Raw genomic sequence first — 23603 nt, forward strand, 5'->3', positions numbered from 1 at the left:
CATATGTTGCTAAACTACAACTCCCATGATTCTTTGAATTACATAGATAGGCAGAGAATCGTGCGAGTTGTAGTTCAGCAACATCTGGGGGGCCGGAGTTTGAGGACCCCTGGCCTAAGCTAAAAGAAGATTGCCAAGACCCTGAAACTGAGCTGCAGCACGGTGGGCAAGACCATACAGCGGTTTCACAGGACAGGTTCCAGTCAGAACAGGCCTCGCCATGGTCGACCAAAGAAGTTGAGTGCACGTGCTCAGCGTCATCTCCAGAGCTTGTCTTTGGGAAATAGACGTATGAGTGCTGCCAGTTTTGCTGAAGAGTTTGAAGGGGTGGGGGTCAGCCTGTCAGTGCTCAGACCATACGTCTCATACTACATCAAATTGGTCTGCATGGCTGTCGTCCCAGAAGGAAGCCTCTTCTAAAGATGATGCACAAGAAATCCACACTACTTAACAATGTCTGAATTTTGCAGAGCAGACTCCAAATCAATTTATGTGGATGTCAGCTGTAACAAGAGATGACATGGCTGAAATCTTGTACCAAGAAGATTAAAATTTGTGCACTGATTTAAAAAAATAAAGCTATATGGCCACTGGCAGCAAAATCCATTGCATGGGGGTGGAGCCCTTAAAATATGGGGGCTGGTCCCACCCATGGACATGGTTTGGGTTCTCTATTAAAAATAATAATAATATCCCTCTTCTCTATCTCTTCTCTTCTGTCCTCTCAACAGCCCATCTCTTGGGATTCTCTTCTAAAGACAAAAATCTTTGAAACCGTGACAGATTATTATTTTTATTAATACTTAACATGGATATTTACATAGTCTGGTCTATTTTCATAATAGGAGATGTGTTTATGTAATAACACTATTAGCAACCTGGATCCTAGATACCCCCTCTACCAGGTGCAACCTGAACTTTGTCTAGCTACTGAAATGCTTGTACCACATATGATGTATACATAACGTTCTCTGATGTATGACACTTTGCACTCTGTTTTTTTATGCAACTCTTGTATTATCACTGTACTTGCCATAATGTATACCTTCCGATATGTCTCCCGTTTTTCTGAGCCAAAAAAAAAGAATAATAAAACATGGGGAGACTTGCTAAACTTCCTCCAGTGCCCATCCATGAGTGCCATGAGCCACCACCAAAAACCCATGGGTGAGGGTGTACAATATCATAACCAGGGCTGCCATCAGGGCATGACAACCATGACAGTTGTCATGGGCCCGGCGGTCCGTTACCTATGAGTGATAGCGTTTATAAAGAAGGAGTGGGGTGGCCATCAGATATTTTGGGGGCCCTGATACAGTTCAAGTTCTGGGTCCCTGGAGCCCCCCCCCCTCCCCCCTCCTGAGTCTGCCCATAGTGCCACACCCGGGTCGGCCCACAGGGCCTGCCCCTAAGTCTACCCACAAGGATGAAGTGTGTGTGTGTAGTGAATGTAAAATGTGTAAAGTGGATGAGGTATGTGTGTCATGGATACAGTGTGTATAGTGCATGCAGATTGTACGTTTATGTAATGTATGCAGTGTTTGTGAGTGTTAGATGCAGAGTCTGTGTTTGTGCAGTGGATGTAGTGTGTGTATAGTGACTGCAGAGTGTGTGTTTGTGTAAGGATGTAGTGTGTGTTGTGAATGAAGAGTGCGTGTTTGTGTAGGGTGTAGTGTATGTAGTGACTGCAGAGTGTGTTTGTGTAAGGATGTAGTTTGTGTAGATGTTGTAGTATAGTGTATAGTGTGTGTAAATGTTGTAGTATAGTGTGTAAAATGCATAATGTAGGGGGGGAAGCCTACATTATTATTTATTCTTTAATTTATTATTAAACATTTTGATTTCTTCCCCTCTCCCTGTGTCTTACGTCTGTCCAGGGAGGGGATATATCATATTCCCTGGTTGTCCAGTGGCATGTAGTGTCACTGTCTAATTCTCTGCCATTTAAGAGTTAAATCAACAAGCAACACGCATGACCTGTCATGTATCATATTTGCAATTTCGTAATCATATATCTTTTTGTGGATGTCATTTTTAGCTCAACTGTATAACTTTGCACTGCCAAATATAAATAATGTAAAAATAAAAATCACTTTTTAAACAGCCCTTTTCACATATCCATGTATGTGATTTACACAGCCTTCCTAATCTAGAATTTCTTAGCTCCTGCTGTTTCCTAATTAGTTTTGATAAATAAAGAACTTTGGTCTAGTTCTAAATAGCTTATCCAATTACATAAATTACCAGGGGTCATGAAGTCACAAGTTTTCGTTCATGTCCAACCTGCATTTTCTGAATTAAAAGTATCAATTTTTGCCATCTGAAATGCAATGCTACAGGTGATACCATTTCATGATCCATCCTTCTTATATATTCTTTTCATTTATCAGTTCGCACAACTAAAGCAATAGCAGTTATATGGGGATTCTGGTACTGTGTAGATGTCTTCTCCAGTAATAGACACTGTAGCTGTATAAGGTGGATGATAAAAAAAAAAAAATGCTTGTACTGTGGCTTTAAGTAAAGCTGATTAAGTTTTACCCTGCGTAGCTCTGCCTTGAAGAAGGCGACGTGCCTGGATTAGTCAGTTTGCTGCTGATAACCCCTTTTACACAGTTCTAAGTAAAGCTCAAGGGATATGTTGAATCATCACGCTTTGCATCCAGGCGAGAATTTACATCCAAACCTTTAATTACATTCGAGGCTTTACGATATCCCATTGGTGTCTATTGCCAACTGTGTGATCACCATAAAACCGAGGTAAGAAATCACTGAGATGACTACTTGTTGTTACACGTCTCGTAGATTTATGTTGTTCCTTTCCATTAGCATTCATCAGGAATATCGATAGGATGATGTTTACATGCATACATTTCACTTTTGATTCTAAAAGGTAACACGTTGGGAAAGAACAACGGTTTGTTTTTAAAGTCAATGTCTGTCCCCTAAAACTGGACTTGTGAATTTTTGACAAGATCATTTCAAATTTAAGGAAAAAAATAGACAAATTCTTAAACTTGACTGTTGTGGCTTAAAATTGCTATGTCTTTGTAATTTCTCCACGATTCTGAGCTTAGTGGTTAAAAACACCAGAGTTTCTGTAAATCTTTCACTCATCCGGCTCTCATTAAAACATTTTTTTCCCTTTTTTATTTATTTATTTATTTAATACAGCCCAAATGTCAAACGAGAATAAACCCCCTATTGGGTGAAATTAACCAGGCATTGAAGGTTTCATCATTAACAAGAGTTCAAAATCTATTGCAATGGTCTAGCTGTATCTGCTAATTTAATGTTAATTTAATGCTATGGTAAAAACCCCTGTGTCTAAACCTAAATGTTAAGGAGATTAACCCCTCTTAGTGAAGAGTAAGATGAAAGGTTAACTCATTTGTTACTAGTGGTATTTCCGGAGTATACAATCTAAAAGTGCAAGAACTAAACATGTATATTCAATAAATATAGTTATGGTGCAAATCTTAAGCTTAATTTTAAATTCAGTAAATAAATGGTTAATGCTGGTTATGTTATGCTGCATAAGGACAGCTCATATTATCGGCATTTATATAGCACCAACTTATTTATACTATAAAAATCAGCGACATATTTAAGTATTTCTTCTGTGACCTCTGTCTGTATAAAGATATTAATTTTCTTCTTCATTCACAGCATGCTTTGTGGTGTTAACTGGTTTCTACAAAACACATAGTGATCACATTCATCGTCAAGCATTTTTATCCCATTCCAGAACAGATACATTATATTTGTATGTACTTATTGATATCACACTATGCAATAAGATGAATAATGGAATATATCTCATTTTGTAGTTTAACCCAATACAATAACAATTAAATCATAATTAGTCTCACTGACAAAACACCTAATCATTGAACATTTCATTTCAAAATCAGGGAATAAGAATGGAGCATTGGAGAAAGATCTCCCATTAGATACTTGGCCATGTCTGCAGGATTCAGCTATTATATATATATATATAACCCCAAGAGAATTAATAAACTTTGTACTGGACGTGGGACAACTGAACGTGGCCATCAGTCTGCATTCCAGTTTATTCCAAATTAAACATCCATTTTATGCTTTGATATTAAAAATGTCCTTTTATTGGAGCAAAGTACCCCAGCGTAAACCCCCCAAAAATATCTTGTGCGTGAAAACACAGTCATCAATTAGACTGCCTTGTCCAAGAATGGGATTTGTCACCCAGAAACGCATGTTCAAGAGTCCAAAGCTTTATAGCGGTCCAGCAAAATCAGGACATGGTGCATGGTGATCATAATATGCGATATATTGTCAGGGTGGTAGTCCGGTGCCCGGAACCCAGACACAGTGTCCAGGCGGCGGGGCGTGGACCGGGACCCATTATGCCTGATGTTAAGTAGGAGTCACAGTGTGGAGGTGGATTAGCAGGGTCTGGTGCAGGGTAACCGCACGCCCCCTGGTGTTGAGCACCAGCGTTAGTGCAGCCACATACCAAGACCCTGTACAGCTTCAGCAGATACCAGGAACTAGGAATTTAAGCAGATCTCCCAGGAGCTTAATAGGGAGGCTCTGCAGCAAAATTGTATCCAGTACTAGAAACAAGGCTAGACTAGAGATAGGCACCAAACATGAAAGCAAGACAGAACTAGTAGAACCCAGAACCAGAGAAAGATAAACCCAGAACATATACACAAGACATGAGGAAAACAAACATAACATGGGCAAGACTAGACAGGACTGTACATGGACTGGGTATACAAACTAAAACAAGACAAGATAACATAGGCAAAACAAGAGGAGAAATAACTAAGTGCCACATATGGAAATCATGGGGATTTAGTCACACTATATGATCATACATTGCATAAGCCTGCCAACAACGCCAATGTACCCCATATCTGGCAGGTCCTACACTGCCTAATGTATGCTCAAACAACCAAAAGACATATATATATATATATATATATATATATATACCACTTACCTGCAAGAAAGGGCAGAAGCCTTGAGGAGCTGCCTGCAGGAACACTGAAACAGAAAGGAATGATGGAAAACAAACAGGTGTGGCAACATAAAACAAACATTTAAAGGAAACCTGGAGACTGGGAAATCCAGGGACGAACCATAGGAATGAACCCAGAAATCCCAGCATAAAGAAAACCAGACATAGACTAGAAAACCAAAAAACCAAGGAAAACTAAGCAAGAATAGCAAAAAGAGTACTGGATACCAGAAGTCAAGTCCAGACATCAGAACAGAGCAGGGCCGATCATGACATATATAGACCATTATATTGGTTTGTGGACCTGCCATTTATTTTAACAGTTGAGCTGTTTATCCTAGATATTTTCTCTTCACAATAACAGCCTGTATCGTCGTGTAGGACTGAAATCATAGAACACCTAGTTATAAAGGAAACCTACAAATGTGCAAAGCTGACGTTAATGGAGTATTGCGGGATGTGTAATTGTTATTACAATATATATTATGCTGTGCCTGTGACCTCTGTTAGAGTAGCATGTTTTATCAATGTATGATGCATTTCAGTAATGTTTGTCCTCTCTGCCCCCACATTAAAGAATATTTTCCATAGGCGTGACCTACCAGTTGAATGGTTCACCCACAGAAGTCTGGAGAATCTCTAAGGATGAGGGAAACCATGGAAATGACACCAGGATGCCTTCAGGAGAATGGTACGGATGTGTCACTATGGCAAAATAGCCAAGGTTCTAAAAATACACAGTCTAATAACTAGTCATAGGATTAGGTGGTTTTTTAATAAATAAATAAAAAGGTAATATTAATTATTAATTTTAGGGTCCAACCTAATGTCCATATTTACATAAAATGGCAGAGATTTAAATTAGCATTGTAGTGCAGTTACCGAATTCAGAATCGTCACTTTGTCATCGTAAACTCCCATTGGATAATGTCACCTGATGTTTTAGGGTCTAATTAAATGTTACAGCAGTGCATCTCATAATACGTCTCTTTTTTATACTGTGACTGGTCAGCAGCATTTCAGTAACAGTGTCCTTCTCAAGGCTGAGGCTTCAGAATGGCCATGTTGTAGTGTTGTGTTAGGGGTGTACGTATTATTTTACAGGTTACACATAAAGCTGCACTGCTATATGTTTGCACAAACGATGAACTAGCCAATTAGCATAATATTTTCTAGCAGTCTGTCTTTATAACGCACCCTGCGTAGGAATGTGCACATTTCCTGGTAAATGGATGAATAGGGATAGGAGGTAGAGCGAGAAACTGCAAACACATGTTGATTTTCTATGCAGACACTACCGATATGCTGTAACCTAGAAGTAATATCTGTCAAGGCCAGATATTGCCTAATTCCAATAGAGATTCATGCAGTACGTCCCACTGTTGATTCATTTCTTTGGATATTGTATTTGGATCCTGCAGAGTCTAAGCACTGAAAGCCATTGTGTTTATAGAATTGGAAATAAAACCAAATAGATACACGGAGTAGTAAATGTTCTGCAGGTTCTAACCGCCTGTCTCCTCCCTAAGGACTGTCACAGGTGCTGAATCTGGTTCTGGAGGAGCTAGGCCTATTTTACCATAGAGATGTGAATGGTCTGGGAGTATTGTACAGCCTGCTCCAGGCACCATGGCTCCAGTCTTTATTAAAGGTAAAACGGATTTTATTTATTTATTTTTATTCAGTACGTGTGGCCTAGAGATGACAAAAAAAAAAAATGTTTCCCCATCTTTGGATTGCATCGCACCTAATTCTGTCTTTACTATCTATCTATATATATATATATATATATATATATACACACATTATGTATTGTATTCCCTCCCTCTCCCACCCCCCCATATTTTTGCATTAGTGATGCTGCATTTTCCATTTTTATTTAACATTTATCATATGGAGTTTTGAGTTAGCAGAGAGAGAAGTTGGGCATTGTAATGGATAGCTCAGTCTAAGAATACTCCTCTATGTGTCAATTTTGACAATATTCCCATTTAATTTTGTCCTCTAATGCAGGTACATGATTGCCTCCAACAGTACATAAAGAATCGGCCAATGCCAGTTGTAGCCAAAGCCCGTGCTCTATCAAGTGAGGTCAGTGCTTTACAAGGGAGGGGGGGGGGGTGTGGTGTGTGTGTGTATGTGTCCTTTACTATAACCAATCTAATTATAACCATTTTAGCTATAGTAAAGCATACAAAGTTCTATTTTATAATGAAGAAATGGTTACATTTGAGATTGCTAGGTCTTGCTACATACATATACAGGAAAAGCTTTTTGTTGTGAATTCATTTCATGATTTCTTCCAAAACGTGTGATTGTACCATTGCCTAGTGCATCTCTCAAACGATATATATTGCATGTAAAAAATACATTAAAAAAAAAGTATAGATAGATAGATATATAATTGCAGTGGACCACCAAACTGTTATGAATCTCTTATAGGGGACACACTCCATAATTGTAGCCTGTCACCGATTGGTTGTGTATTTACTCTGGATAGATTTTTGAACACACATTTTACATTGTAGGATTCTTTACATTTAACATATGGGGGGCATAAAGGTAATTTGGAACTGTCAAAATAAATATTGATTGGTTACAGCAGTGGGAATGTCACTGTCTTAATAATGAAACTAAATAGCTAACTATAAATGGAGTATAATCTCCCATAAAATCTGCTGTAATGTAATAACAAGGTTATCCATCCACCATCTCACAAACTCATTCCGTGTCATAACTTTCTCTTGACTGGGTTAAAGTAATAGTAAACAATGTTTTTGTGACAGTGAAAAAATAAATAAATCATATCTAGTATTAAAGGGACAACCTCAACACCCAAATCACTTAATCTTAAGTGAGAAATAGCACTGTTTACAGTTTGCAATTCCCACAATTCCAATGGCTATTAGTCGGACATAAATAACCAAATCTATTTTTTGTCCAATGGCTGCATGCATTCATATTCTGCAATTGGTTGATTGGTGATAGCTTTGGGCCACTTGAAATGATCTTAGAGTTCCATGTGCTACATTCTCAGATCGAAGTCTGTGTTTGAATGTCTGTCTGTTTATCAGGTTGCAGATGTCTTGCGTGAGTGCTCCCCATCTTCAGAAACTCGAGAACTGAGGAGGCTGCTACGAGGAGCACATTTCAAGGTGAGCAAGGAACGACCAGTTCTACTAAAGGAGACATTTCAGAAATAGGAACATAAATGACTCAACAAAGCCGGAAGACATACACCATTCTATGTTGTGAAAAATGAAAGCATAGCTGACTTAGACAATTTTTCCAGTTTGCCTATTTTACCTTAAATTTGAAATTCACACTGAATTTTCACTGTAGCGAATAACCTGTAAGTGTGCTTTATACTTACCCCTGCTGCACTACTGACCCAGTAAGTGCATCAACAGCAGAGCAGTGACTGTTTGTCTTTAAAGGGTTACTATAACCTTTTCGAGAGAGGGCACCTTTACGATTTATATGCCCTATTGGGCATTGCGGAGAAGGTCTTCCTCTCAAGTCACGGTAAAACCTGAAAGTAAAAGGTTTTATTTACCTCGAATTTGCTTTTGCATTATCCATATGATGTCACTGTGGCTCAGTCTGCGCACGTTCTAATCACAGGCTTCTCATAGGGAACCTTTTAGGTGAAAGCAGCGAGGTAAATTGTTAGTGTAGTACCACTTTAGTGGCCATTGGAGTGGTACTAAAAAACCTCCAGTTATTTAAATGTGCATAGGGATTTAGGCTAGTGTGCAAGGAAACATTTTTCTTTATAATTGTATTGTATGTATTGGGTCTGATGTGTGCTACAGTCATTGCTACTGCCCTAAAGTAGTGGAACTTTGAGCGTAGGACTTAATTTTATATGTTTGTAGTTTCTCTTAGGGAATCCTGTAATTGGACCAACTTGCTCCCATGCTCCTGATAAGAAGGGGGCCTGGTCGTGCTATTAAAGGGCCACAGCCACTGACCGGACGCATGCTGACAAATCCCCCCCGGGTGGCCATAAGTGCACCCTTAGTGTGTGGGCTGGCGATAGTTCCACCACTGCCTTTCAGCCCGCTTGCCGTTCAGCCCTGGATTCCCTTCGTGGAAAACCTCCCGAACGGGGAGCGGGCACAATAAATGAAAGAATCAGGAAAACGCGCACACAATATAAAGACAGGCAATTCAAGTGGACCCACACTATCAGGGGCCCAGAACTATTGCCAAGATAAAGCATTTCTAGTGATGCCAGGTCAGATGCGGATATCTTCTGTTCTCCGCAACTAGGCAAAGGCTGTGTGGCCAGGACCCTTACTGCCTTGGGCTCCTCGGTCCACAACCGATGTGCCCGAATGATCAGTCTGCCCCAGTTCACCTCTGTTTTGTTTGTTACTAGTTAAAACTTAATTCTGGCTTAAACCACATGCTTAATAAATGCTCTTACGTGTAGGTTTGCACAAATCCTCAAGATGTTCTTTAGTAACAATTCTGATTACAGTTTCTTCTTTTTGGTAATTCTTTTCGTTTCCCCCAGGCACTACTCTCCGCACATGATACAGTGGCACAAAAAGACTTTGAACCTATTTTACCTCCATTGCCAGATAACCTCCCAGAAAACGAGGAGGCCCTGCGTATAGTATGTTTGGTCAAAAACAAACAGCCTCTGGTACGGTACATATTGTTATTGTCAAGTAAAAAATTTTTTTATTGTCAACACATTTACATATTCTGCTGTTTGATTTCCATATTGGAATGATACAAATATTATGAAGTATCTGAAAAATACAAACCAGGGGTGGCCAAAACGTTAAAGGAGTCAGTAAACAATCGCCCAGGGGCCATACCACACCCGCCACTTGCCCTGTACCACCCCATCGCCTTATTCACTTAAAGGAACACTATGTTGTTAGGAATACAATACTGTATTCCTAATGCTATAGTGTCCCTAGTCACGAAAAGGTCCACCATCTATTTGCAATAAAAGTAAAAATAAAAAAATAGATTACTTGTTTTGTTCCATGCTGCTCACCTTTCCGCCTCCCGAGACATGCCTCCTTCACCAATGTCCAGTCCAAATCCTCTCATAGAACAGCATTGGGGACCCAATTCCCATGCTCAGCGAGTCCTGCAAACTCATTCAAACTTCCCATAGGAAACCATAAAATCATTGTGTTTCTATGGGGGCTTCCGCATCATATGACAAAGTTTTACTCATACTGACAGCCATTAGAGGTGGACCTAACCCTGCAATGTAAATGTTTTCCAATGCAGGGACAGGGACAGGACAGGGATGAAGGGATCTGAATGACTACAATGGGTGTAATATGTGATGTAATTACAGAGCAACCCATGAGGGAGCAGTGTGTAGAACCTTAGTGGACCTTAGTGGAACCTTGCACAATGCTTTTCATGGCTCTCTCACACCAGGGGACACAAGCCAGCTAAGATGTCCTGCTGCTATGTAATGTGATTTTAAATATACATACTGTATGTGTGTGATAAAATAAATAAGGAGTTAAGGAGAACAGGGAAAGGACAATGGGCAACGGAAGTGAGAACAATAACAGAAGAGTGGCACTAAGGGGACACTGCTGAAGAAGAGGGTCAATGCGAGTTTAAAATTATTGAATGGTGGCACTCGGGGGACACTGCTAATGAGGGGTATTGGGAGTGAGAATTAAGAGAAACATAGCAATAGGAGGACAATGCTAATGAAGAGCGACAATGTAAGTGTGAATTGACATAAGGCAGGCACTTCAGTGGACGCTGCCAAAGAAGGGGGCAATAGAAGAGTGGCAATGCATGTGAGAATGCGGCCCTCCATCCATTACCCGAAAGGTTGCTGACCCGACCCCTGAGCTACAGCTTAGATGGATGGCAAAAACTGGAAATCCTTAGATTATTTCTAGCTTGAAGACTGGCAAAGCATTGCAGGAGTTGGAGTTGTACAATATCTTGTTATCCATCTTAAACCATGATTGACAGTACATTTTTAGTGCTAAAAAAAGCACATGTAAATATCGTCCTATTTAGCACCAGATTGATTGATAAAATACTGCTGTTGTTTAGGAATTGCTAAATTTGAACGTTTTTTCTTTTATTACTGCAAGGGCGCTACCATAAAAAGGCATGAAATCACAGGTGACATCATCGTTGCTCGAGTGATCCATGGGGGACTGGCAGATCGAAGTGGTAAAAAGTGGATTTTCTTATCTTCCATTTCAAGCTCACAGAATACAAACAGTTCTGTTGATATGAATTACTATATTCTAATTGCAGTCAATGGGATTAATTCATTACAAGCTCTATATAGCCCTGTGGTGACACTTATATGCACTTTGCTTTATGTATACATTTAAACCGCTCCCGATGGTTCTTTAACCTCCTCTGTTTATTTACTAGAGAAGTTACCACCACCACCGACTTTCCAGTGATTTTTCAAGTAAATTCAGAGTTAGAAAGCGAATTAAAGCGGGAGGATGGTATTGTGTTTGTAAAGTAAAATAGGCAGGCAAACACATTTCCATTCAAGACTAAAACTTACCAACTCTCCCTTCTTACAGATGCACTATAGTAATGCTAAAACATACACCTAGCAATTTATTGTTTGTTTCCACTGTGATTACAAGCATCTTTTATTTTTCATCTTGTAAAATTACGTTATGACCCCTTGATCGAGGTACATTGGCTCAAGTAATATATTGTTTGTATATCTAATTGAATTCCAAAACGCTGAGTCTTAGTGGGAGCACCAGAACAAACTTTGCTCATTTCGTAGCTTATGGTGCAAAGAGGTCCTCCCTATTCGCAAATTCTTATTCGGATGACAAACCTTGTGTTGTGTTCTTGTCTTCCAGGTTTGCTGTATGCTGGGGATAAACTGGTGGAGGTTAACAGAGTTCCTGTAGACGGACTGGAACCTGAACAAGTTATACAAATCCTGGTACGTATTTTAAAAGTAACTTGTACATCAACCTATCACAAGTCAAAGTGGTGTGCTTGCCAGTTATTAAAAAAAGGGTTAAAGAAACGTGACGTGTTTTTTAGGGATATTTGTGAACTACTTTTTAAGTTGCTGAGCCATCCATTATTCGTGATGTATGTGTCCATGCGTGGGTAGATAGACACATTGTTTTTACATTGTCAAACCACAGACTTACAGCATTCTGTATAATATAACATATCAGTAGGGAAGGGGAACATAAAAGTCCAGTAGTTGAATTACAGTGTTTATGAGGAAGGTGGCGGGACCTTCTTTTACGATACATAAATAAAATCTATCGCATAACCTATTATGCAATCTAAAACAAAGTTACATTGATCTATATTATTCTCTCATATTCTAGGAAGAATCTGTACTGATGTACTTAATGAAATAATGCAATTTTGTAGTGAAATAAGTCATTAGTACTCTTAAAGGAGCCCTACGGACACCAACTATAACAAATTCATCTGAATTAAGTTGTTATGGTCCCAGGAAGACATTACGTTCATCCTACCTGAAGAGGTTAAACCGTTTGCGTACCTTTCTCACAGAATTTTGTGAATTGGAAGCTAAAGACAGGCTTAGCGCATCAGTTGACCCTCTTAAACCATCAGCGGAGCCTAGTCCAAGGCTTCCTCAGTAAAGCCTTCGACATCACCAGAAACCAGGGGCCACAGTGGACAGGCACTGTCTTCAATACTTCAAAAAGGTTTAGCTCCTTACGGTATGATGGCGCCCAGGCTTTGCTGGCATCATAGCAAATTCATTAATATGAAGATGTTATGGTGCCCAGTGTTCTTATAAATGAAAATGAGAAAAATGCAATATTTTTAGATGGTCATCTAAATTATTCTCCTATAAAAGAAAAATGCCACATTTATAGGAAACTGCCAATCAGTATTTATACATGGTGGGTCAAAATTCAGAGTAGGGTCTGAGGAGTCAATAACTTTTTTTTTACAATTCTTTATTTATGGAAAAATAAATCTTGTTACAAGTGCAGAACAATAAGGGTACTGACAAACCATGTGTGACACAATATTAATATCAATTACATAGATGCAGCTTGGGTGTCAGTAAACAACATAACATACATGGATAAGGTATAGAAGTGAATAACAATGAATGTGAAAGCTTACAATATCAGCTACATATATGTCCTGCTCGATATAGATTCATTGGACTTTACTATAGCTATGGTTATAGCCAGAGCTGTAACTAGAAACCATGGGGCCCCAGTGCCAAAATTGCCCTGGAGTATAAAGTGGAGATTTGGCTCTTATGGATCGGGGTTTGCATGCATGTGTGTTCAAAAGCCCTTGTGCCTGCTTGTTTGTTGGGCGGTGTGTCCAGGAAGCTACGTATCTGGAGGTAGCGGAAGTGGTCAAAAGTGTTTAGTGGAGTTTGTTGAGGGAGGTCTGGGAATGGTATAATTTTGTGGTGGAAAAATTGTTAGAAGCGGAGGAGTTCGTTGTCCTCGAATCTAGCGAAGTGTTGGGGGTTATACCCAGGGTAAACTGAGTGTTGCGTAGCACTGGGTGAGGGGTTTGTTGTGAGGGAGAATTTGGTTGTGAGATTGTCCTATATCCTAATCGAGTTTAGTAGAGCAGGGGTGGTGGTGGGTAGTTGGGGTCTGGCATGTTTGGGTAAGCAGATCAGGAGGGAAAGGAAATCCCTGCCAAAGAAGGTGTGTCCCAGATCCAGCCAGCGTTTGATTCCGAATAGCGCATGTAGGTGTTGGACTTGTGATATTTGTGTAGCATGATAGTAGTGCATGAAGTGAGGGAGTCCGAGTCCCCCGGCCCGGTTAGGTATATAGAGGGTTGGTCATTTTATTCTGGCCCTTTTGTTTGCCCAAATTAATTTCTCTCTTTGGGTTTGTAAGGTCTTGAAGTCAGGGGTGGATATGTAGATGGGCAGAGCCTGAAACAGGTATAGGAATCTAGGTAAAAGATTAATTTTTATGGATACTAGTCTTCCCATCCATGAAATCGATAGGCCCGTCCAGGCTTTCAGGTCCGTTGTTGCCTGTTGGAGCAGTGGGGTGTAGTTGAGTTGATAAGTCAGTGTTAAGTCTGATGGGATTCGGGTCCCTAAATATTGTATGTACGTTTTCTGAAAGTTGAACGTGTAGGTATTATGGAGTACATGGAGTATATTGTGCGTCCACGTAGAGAGGTAGAACTTCAGTTTTTCCTATGTTTAGTTTATAGCCTGAGATCTCAGCATATTCATTTAAATCTGTTAGTAGTGGTGGCTATAACACTATAGGGTCAGTTATGGTCAGTAGTAGGTCGTATGCATATGCTGCGGTCTTGAATTCTTTTGTGAGTATTGTGATTTCTTTAATTACCTCCTTATGCCTGAGTGTTTGTAGAAGGGGTTCTAGTGAGAGAGCGAAAAGGATGGGGCATAGCAGGCAGCCATGTTTTGTGCCGTTGTGGATCTCAAAAGTGGCGGGGTGAGTAAGAGGAAGTAGGAGGTTTGCTGCGTGGGTAGCGTAAAGTGTTTGCAGTGCCTTCAGGAAGGGCTGTGGGAAGCCAAACTTGTGTAGTATCGAGAATAGGTAGGGCCAGAGCAGTCGGTTAAATGCCTTTTCAGCATCAAGCGATAGGACTAGAGTGGGGTTTTTCCTATGGGTCACCACCCAAATGAGGTTGCTTGTCTGGAGGGTATGAATTCCACCTGGTTCTACATTCAAGAGTGATATGGGGCGGAAGTGTCCTGGGTCCAGGTGGGATTTATATGGTTTGGGACGGAGGCAAATGTTGGCCTTGAGCATCTCTTGATTGCACAGATGTGGAATGAGGGCCCCTGAGAAAGTTTTGTAGTACAGTCCTGTGAAGCCGTCTGGGCTGGGGCTTTTGTTCGGCTTGAGTGTTTTGAGTGTCTTTGCTACTTTTTCAGGTGTTATCTGGGCTGCGATCGTGTCTGCTGCTGTCTGGGAGAGGGTGGATAATCGTATCGACTTTAAATAGTTTGTGGTTAAGTTCTTAAGCACTTCAGGTTCCAAGCATGCTTGTGGGTTGTGATCATACAGTGGATAAATAATTTTCAAAGACTTTAGCTATTTTATCAGGGAGTTCTTTTAATCGTCCATCTGGGGTGGCGATTTTATCAATATGTTTATGTGCGGTTTGTTGTCGTAATCTGCGCGCTAATAGGGTGTCAGCTTTGTTAGACTTTTCAGAAAACATTTGTTTTGTCCACTGAAGGGCTGGGTCTGTGGCCATGAATTCTTTAAGGTCTGTTTTGCATTTAGTAATTTTCAGTTTAAGGGTCGGAGTTGGGTTGCACTTGAACTGGTCTTCCAGGGTTCGCAGCTCCGTGAGTGTGTGTTCTAGGCCGGCGAAGTATTGTTTTTTGTGTATGGATGCAAGGCTTATTACTGTACATCTGAGTACTGGTTTGTGTGCAGCCCAGAACATGCTTTTGGAGGTGACTGAGTCCTTATTTAAGTATTCGGTGATGACTTTCTAGATAGATTCTCTAATTGATCGCTTATGGAGAAGTGTGGGGTTTAGGAGCCATGACCGTAGTCTCGCTGTGTTGGACATGTTGACCGTGAGTTTTCCTTGGGGTTTTTGAGGGGTTCGTAGGCTGTGCGGCGGGACGTGGGCCAGCGGCGATCAAATAGAGGGGTGAGGAAGAGAGGGCTGGGGGCATGTGCTGGAAAGGGGTGGGGAAGAGGAAGAAGTAAACAAAAAAAAGGGTAGGAGAATAAAATGGGGATGGGGAGGAAATGTGGGAGAGGTGGGCTTCAAAGGGGTTGCGCTTGCTCTGGAAGGTGAGCGGTCTTGCCCGTGAGTTTGTCTTTGGTGCCTGGATGTGTCCTTGTGTGGAGATCCCCCTGTAGGCTGTGTCCTCATTAGGAGTGCGTTTGGTAGCTACGGGTAGGTGGCCCTAAGGATCAGGAGGGGAGGGCTTGGTTCCCAGTGTTGTGGCGCCAATAAAGGTTGTTCTGTATGATGATTCAGCCACCCACCTGGGGCAAAATGTGAGGCTCTGTGCTTGTCGTGGCAGTTAGGTGGGTCAATGCCCATTGGTGGGGGAGTAACGGTGTGCCCTATGTTGGGGGCGTTCTACTTGTAGGGTCAGAGTGAGCAGCTACGTCAGTTTATATATAGTTACTGCATGAAGACATTTATACACGCACACACGCAAGCAAAGGCAGACGATGGGCAGAAAAACTAAAAAGCCCCGAGCCGACAAGTGCCCGATCAGCAAAGATATTGGGGAACTGCTAAGGAACTCGGAGCAGGCCGCATGGGCCAAGATGGCGCTCAGGGATGAGTTATCGTGCTCATCCGATGAGGCCTCCATAGATCTCGATGAGGGAGCCTCCTATGACCCACCGCAGAAAAGGGCAGTCAAGCCCCTGCAAGCCGGGGAACCGGTGACGGCGGACCTGCTTAACCCCTTAAGGACCAAACTTCTGGAATAAAAGGGAATCATGACATGTCACACATGTCATATGCCCCTAAGGGGTTAAAGCCATGTTTGCGGACCTGCGAAAAGACCTGGCCGCAGACAGGGCCTACTACAAAACCGCCATAGAAAGCGTAATGACCAAAGCCACACAACTTGAAGCCACCTCTAGTGTCCATGACACCCGAATCACGATGGTGGAGCAATCATTGTCAGACCTCCAAAACAGGCAACTAGCCACGGAAAACCGTGTAAACTCACTTGAAGACCAAAGACGAAGATACAATTTAAAAGTCAGAGGCATACTGGAGACCGTAGGCCTCAAGGACTTACCCCACTTCATCAGACGCCTGTTTGAAGCTTTGATGATGCCCAAACAGGCCAAAGCCATAAAGCTAGATGGGATGTTCCGGCTCCCCAAGCCTGCACAGGTACCACAAGCAACACCAGCGGATCTCATCCTCCGCTTCCAAAACCTGCAGGACAAGAACACCTTCTCAGCCGCAATAAGAGGGAAAAAAACCCTAACCTTTGAAGGAGCCACACTCCTAGTCTTTCCAGACGTGACGAAAAGTACCCTATCCTGGAGGAAATCACTGCAGCCGCAGCTTCAACACCTCCGCACCAAGAACATACCATACCGATGGGGCACTCCACGAGCACTACTCTTCACACATGAAGGGAATACCTACAAGGCATGGAGCCTAAAAGAACTAGAAGCACACCTGCATTCACTCAGTCTTACAACCCCCCAGAACGGGACAAGCGGGACTCTGCTCCACATAAACCCTGCAAACATTGCGGACTTTACTCCAAGAACGACCCTGAACGCGATGCCGACCTGAACGCCAACAAGACGACCGAGCCAGAGATGGTCTGTCCGCATAGATACCTAACTGCTGTGCTGGACTGATTATTGCTTGCCAGGCTTCTCTGATGTCTTTCTCTCGTTCCTCAGCATCAATGTTTTCTTGTTTTATTTTACTATTTTGTGTTTACTAAGTGCATTACCGTCACTGTTTAGCATTGTTTTAACAGTAACTGCCTCCATGTTCTCACCGACTAGTTATCACACAACCTTGACTGTACCCGAGTACTAGTCCGCTCATGATCCTCAGACCTAGTATCTCTCAACTGGCCCACACACACCTCCCTCCCCCCCCCCCACTGAACCCCCCCAAGAGAACCACTCTGCAAACTTATACTGCAGCGCTCGGTAGGGAACAAAGTTACCTACAGACAGGTGACTCCTTAACATTTTATCTCCACTCATAGCTCCAGGTCCACACTAAGGAACCAACAAATACCCTACGGGGAAAGCAAACTACAGGGATGGGGCACATAGGGCCCCTATAGAATACCCCAATTAAATCAACAAGGAGCAGACGAAGCCTAGGACCCACTGTCTCACTATAGAGGATTTTTAACATGACATCCAAAACTAGACCTGCTTTGTCTTCTACTTACACTATAGTAGTGTCCTGCCCACAGCACTGAAACACCTCAGGCAACCAATGCCACTACTTAATTTGATGTCCATGTGTGCTCAGCTACCTAGCTATGTTTATATTTAAAAAAAAAAAAAAAGTGCAATGTTCCTCACCTGCTAATGTGCTTGTTCTCAAATGTATGCCAGTTATGGGCTCCCACATGCTGTTGTAGCAGTGCAAGCCAATTTGTGATCTTTTTCGCACAATAAAATAAAGAATTGAAAAAAAATACCAGATATGTTGGTGAGATTATTTATAAGTTCTCTGTACTTTAGCCATTGTAACTCGAGGGCGGTTCGGGGTTGCTACTTTAACTGACAGCCCGCTAGTAAGGACTAAGTATGCGGCTAATTCAGGGTAGCCTTGATTTGTGCGTGAGAGCATATGTATGCCAAATAAAAACAAATTATCACAACCTGTTTGGTTGCATATTGGTAACTTGCCCCGTGTTGCATGCCTTCAAACGGTAACGGTAATGGGGGAGATATTCCCAGAATCATGAGTATTATAATTTTGATATGAATTTTGAATTTTTGAATATGGTCATGAGTATGGGGGGGAAATGTATCAAGTATTTTGAGTAATAATATAAGTAGTGTCTGTATAGTGAACTTTTCTTTTATTATTAAATCTATTTTAATGATATTACATAAAATGAATGCTTAACATATGGAGATTTATTTGACTAGGTATGGAAGGTGACATCTTTTAAATGAGCTCTATTTGCTGCTGTGCAAAGTCGGGCTCTTTCGGGAAAAGGCAGTGTTTACATTGCTGGCTAGTTATACCTCTAGTTGCAGTCACTCAGATGGCCACTAGAGGTGCTTCCTATCTCAGTGCTGCACAGAGAGAGGGGGGCTTGGGACCTAATGCTGCATTCCAGCAATATATCAGGAATACATGTTTACCTTGAATTAACTAGTGAGGCAATTTAACAAAGAGGTGTCAGTAATTTTACGTATTTTAATGCATATTTTCAATTAAGTAAATTTAGCAGATTTAGTTTTTTTTTTGTCTCCATGGTAATATGAGCAATTCTCCTGATAATGTTTTATTTGTAAAGTAAGACTGCAATTAGAAATGCTACTTTTGGGGGGCTGGTTATAAAGGTGATGTGATTTAATGGCATGCGCGGAATTAACCACATAATGTACTTATAAACTGTCCTAATTCTAAGAATGTCACTTGTTAGGTTCATTCAGAGGGGACTATCATCTTTAAGTTGATTCCAATTGGTGATCGATCTGTCAGCAGCCATACAATGGTAAGCTATAAAGACAACAAAGGCAATACGAGAAACATACAATTAAAAGTTTAAAAAATTTCTCTGCTAAAACCCAGTTTCTTTCCAGTGCTATTTCAAATGGCTCAATGTAGGTTAGAAAATACATATTAAATGTGCCCAGCCCTTGAAAACTAACCATGTTGCAGTGCTGATTTCTCATGTTCTTTGGATATTTGTCCAATACCGAGAAGACTAAGCGGTTTTGTAGAAATCATTTTAAAATTGAGGAATGCCATGTATTTATATTGTTCCCCTGTCACTGCAGGTTAAGAAGCTCTGGGTTAGAGATTTCGGTCACTTTGATTAACCGTTACACAGCTGTGTTCTGCTGCTGCCACTGTGTACTTCAAGCATATCAGGGGTCACTGCATCAGCATTATATCTGCATAATAGATATATTGGAACTCTGGGAGTGAAACCACGACTTCCTCATCCCCCCTGAAGAGCCTGCCAGGCGAAAAGCGCGTCAGGGCTCGGCTCAGAAGCTCACTCAGCCATGCTGCCTCTATAGAGTATCTCCTCCTGAACGGCATATTAACGCCATATATTACAACACAGACAGCAGCTTGGGATTGCAGCCTCGCGGCTTCTGAGACTAGATCACCTGAATTGAACTATCTTATTCAAGGAGCTATAGGGTCTCTAGCTGCTGAGACGAACCTTAGTATAGCAGTTATAGCACCATCTTTATATCACAGCTAATAGGTGCCCTTGAAGGCACAGCATAGGAATATTGCAATACAATATGTTATTTACTGAGAAACTACAGCTAATAGGTGTCCTGGAAGGTACAGTACAAGCACCGTTAGACAGCTATTCTCTAGGCTGAATTATCTTATTCAAGGAGCTATAAGGTCTAGTTGCTTAGATGGACCATAGTATAGCAGCTAGAGCACTATCTTTATTTTATAACAAATAGGTGCCCTTGAAGGCACAGCACAGGAAGATTGTAATATAATATCTTATTTACTGAGAAACTACAGCTAATAGGTGCCCTGGAAGGCACAGTACAGGCACCGTTAGACAGCTAGTGTCTAGGCATATCAGTTAATGATTTACTCTAAAGCAGGTGCCCGTGAAGACACAGTTTAGTACCATAGCTTAGATTACCAAGAAACCTTGGTCAGCTTTACTCTGATTAAGATTCACTATCAATTAGGTGCCCACGAAGGCACAGTTCAGCTTGTTAGCGAAGCTCACAAAGGAACTCACTATATTGACCCCAGGTATACTATATATAGGCTATTCAGCCAGTACCTATTATAACGTTCCTTCTCTTGATGGGTGCCCCCTGTTGGCACTGCTGCTGTTCTGTAATACCTACCATCATATTTACTCCTACTAATGGTGCCCTTTTAAGCACTATAGAGTACCACTGCTTCAACTCTTTTATTCAGGCTAATAGCTTTGAATGGACTATTGTCAGGATCGTGACAGGGATCCAACACGCAGAATGCAAACAGGAGATAGGTACGTATACCGAACCTTAGAATGGCCAGACTAACGTAAGGAGTAGGCAAAGAATGGTCAGAGGCAAGCCGAGGTCAAGGGAACGAGAGAGCAGGTAAGCGAGAGACAAGTCAAAAGGATAAGAGAGGTAAGCAGGGTCGAAAATACAAAGCCGAATCAAAAACCAAAAGACAATAGAAATAAGAGCACTGAGTGACCAGACTAGCTAGAACCACGACAGGGCAATGAATCATTACAAATATCACTCTTTTATACCTTGGCTCTTTAATTGTTGGCCCCACCCCCAACAAGTCCTGATTCGCGGTTTCTGGCGGGTCGTGACGTGATTGACATCATGACATCGGCTAATGAGCGCCGCATCATAAAAGGAGGCGGAGCTATCGCGGCCGGCGTGTAAACGGCCGGGGAGACTGACGAGATCGGGCGTACCAGCCCCCTTTTGAGGAAGGACGTCTAGGTGTCTAGCCTCCTCTGAGGTAGACACCATAGGTAACATGACAGTACCCCCCCTCTCAGAAACGCCCACCGGGCGGAAGGAACCGGGGCGAGACGGAAAACGAGCATGAAATGCCCGAAAGGAGACGAGGGGCATGCACATTTTCACGGACCACCCAAGACCTTTCTTCAGGCCCATACCCCTTCCAGTCAACAAGATATTACAAATTCCCCCGAGAAATACGAGAATCAAGAATGGATTTGATTTCATATTCTTCCTGACCCTCAACCTGGACCGAAGGACACAGTGGAGGAAAATCTGTTACAAACAAGAGGCTTCAACAAAGAGACCTGAAAAGAGTTAGGAATGTGCAGGGCATGAGGAAGGGCAAGACGATACGCAACAGGGTTAATCCGACCTTGTAAGGGCCTATGTAGCGAGGAGCAAATTTCATGGAAGGAACCTTCAAGCGGATGTTTCTGGTACTCAACCACACCTTATCACCCGGGCAAAAACTGGAGCAGCCCATCTACGTTTGTCAGCGTGCCGTTTGAACACTGCGGAATTCTGAAGAAGAATTTGTCGAGTCTGATCCCACAACTTTCTCAGATTGGCAACATGAACATCAACCGACGGTACCCATTGGGAAGGGGAAACCGATGGAAGAATGGTAGGATGAAAGCCATAATTCAAGAAAAAGGGCTAGTACGAGTAGACTCACAAACGAGATTGTTGTGCGCAAACTCCGCCCAAGGAATCAGACCGACCCAATCGTCCTGGTGTTCAGAAACAAAACAACGTAAATATTGTTCAATCTTTTGGTTGGTGCGCTCGGCTGCTCCGTTGGACTGGGGATGATAGGCAGAGGAGAAATTCAATTTGATACCCAACTGAGAACAGAAGGACTTCCAAAACCGGGAAACAAATTGGGAACCTCTATCAGAAACTATTTCAGTAGGAATACCATGTAAACTAAAAATCTCCTTCGCGAATATTTCAGCCAATTCAGGAGAAGAGGGCAGTTTAGGCAAGGGTACGAAATGAGCCATCTTAGTAAACCTGTCAATCGCCGTGAGAATAACAGTATGTTTCTTAGAAACCGGTAAATCGACAATGAAGTCCATAGCCAAACAGGTCCATGGTTTCTTGGGAATTTCTAACGGTTGCAAAAACCCACATGGGAGTGTATGAGGTTGCTTAGTCTTCATACAAACATCACATGCCCTGACAAAATCCCTTATATCCTTGCGTAAAGAAGACCACCAGAAGTCTTTGGAAATTAGAGAATAAGTCTTGCGTATGCCGGGATGCCCAGCAACTTTACTATCATGAAAGCAACGCAGCAGTTCCACTTGGAACTTAGGAGGAACGAAGTACCGAGCCCCAGGAACAGGTTCAGGAGCTAGATGTTGAACTTTCTCAATCTCAGCAAGCAACGGCGAGTGTATCCTGACACTCGTGTTGGCAATAATATTACACTTGGGAATGATAGAAGACAAAGCAGTTTCCGTCACAGTAGAAGGTTCATGTTGGCGGGACAACGCATCCGCCTTGGAGTTCTTAGAACCTGGTCTATATGTGAGCACGTAATTGATATGAGTAAGGAACAATGACCAACGAGCTTGCCTGGCGGACAATCGCTTGGCCTCCCCTATATAGGACAAATTCTTGTGGTCCGTCAAAATAGTAACCGGGTGTAAAGTCCCTTCCAACAAATGTCTCCATTCCTTTAAAGCCATTATGACCGCTAACAGTTCCCAGTCTCCAATGTCATATCTACTTTCTGTCCCAGATAATTTTTTAGAAAAAAAAACACATGGATGTAACGGTTTATCCAAATCTTGCCTTTGGGACAAGACTGCGCCTATGCCTGACTCCGAGGCGTCTACCTCGAGTAATAAAGGCAACGAGGTGTCAGGATGAACCAATATCGGCGCTGAGGCAAAATGTTCCTTGAGTGCTTTGAAAGCAGAGAGAGCCTCCGTAGACCATGTTTTGGTATCAGCACCCTGTTTAGTCATATTAGTAATAGGAGCAATAACAGAAGAGTAACCTTTAATGAAGCGCCTATAATAATTGGAGAATCCGATAAACCTCTGAATGGCCTTGAGTCCCCTGGGCAATGGCCAATCTAAAATCGATTGAAGTTTAATCGGGTTCATCATAAACCCGTCTCCAGAAATAACGTAACCAAGAAAGTTTATCTGAGATTGGTCGAAGCTACATTTTTCCAATTTGCAATACAATCCATGTTGTAAAAGTTTGCGCAATACCCTTCTGACTTGTCTGTGGTGAGTCTCAATCTCTCTAGAATGTATTTGTATATCATCCAAATATACTATAACGCATTCATGCTGAAATTCCCTAAGAACCTCATTAATAAGATCCTGGAATACTGCTGGTGCATTGCAAAGCCCAAAGGGCATTACAGTGTACTCATAATGGCCGTAACGGGTATTGAAGGCCATCTTCCATTCGTCTCCCTGCTGAATTTTTAAAAAGTTATAAGCTCCCCT

The 23603-nt window shown here is 41.9% G+C and overlaps 1 protein-coding gene across 2 annotated transcripts in view; it reads left to right on the forward strand.

Moving 5' to 3' along the window:
- The first annotated feature begins 2579 nt into the window (after positions 1–2579).
- Positions 2580–23603, forward strand: part of MPP4 (MAGUK p55 scaffold protein 4) — a 41903-nt gene continuing 20879 nt past the window's right edge. The window contains exons 1-9 of one of the 2 annotated variants that reach the window (XM_063429848.1): positions 2580–2760; positions 5583–5696; positions 6535–6656; positions 7019–7096; positions 8080–8160; positions 9528–9659; positions 11104–11185; positions 11851–11936; positions 19089–19160. In XM_063429848.1, the coding sequence (XP_063285918.1) occupies positions 5615–5696; positions 6535–6656; positions 7019–7096; positions 8080–8160; positions 9528–9659; positions 11104–11185; positions 11851–11936; positions 19089–19160 (735 nt within the window). In that variant the 5' untranslated portion in view covers positions 2580–2760; positions 5583–5614. The remainder of the gene's footprint in view (positions 2761–5582; positions 5697–6534; positions 6657–7018; positions 7097–8079; positions 8161–9527; positions 9660–11103; positions 11186–11850; positions 11937–19088; positions 19161–23603) is intronic. The other variant, XM_063429847.1, reaches the window with a different exon arrangement.

The sequence above is a fragment of the Pelobates fuscus genome, chromosome 8 (genome assembly GCF_036172605.1).
Source record: "Pelobates fuscus isolate aPelFus1 chromosome 8, aPelFus1.pri, whole genome shotgun sequence".
Taxonomy (NCBI): domain Eukaryota; kingdom Metazoa; phylum Chordata; class Amphibia; order Anura; family Pelobatidae; genus Pelobates; species Pelobates fuscus.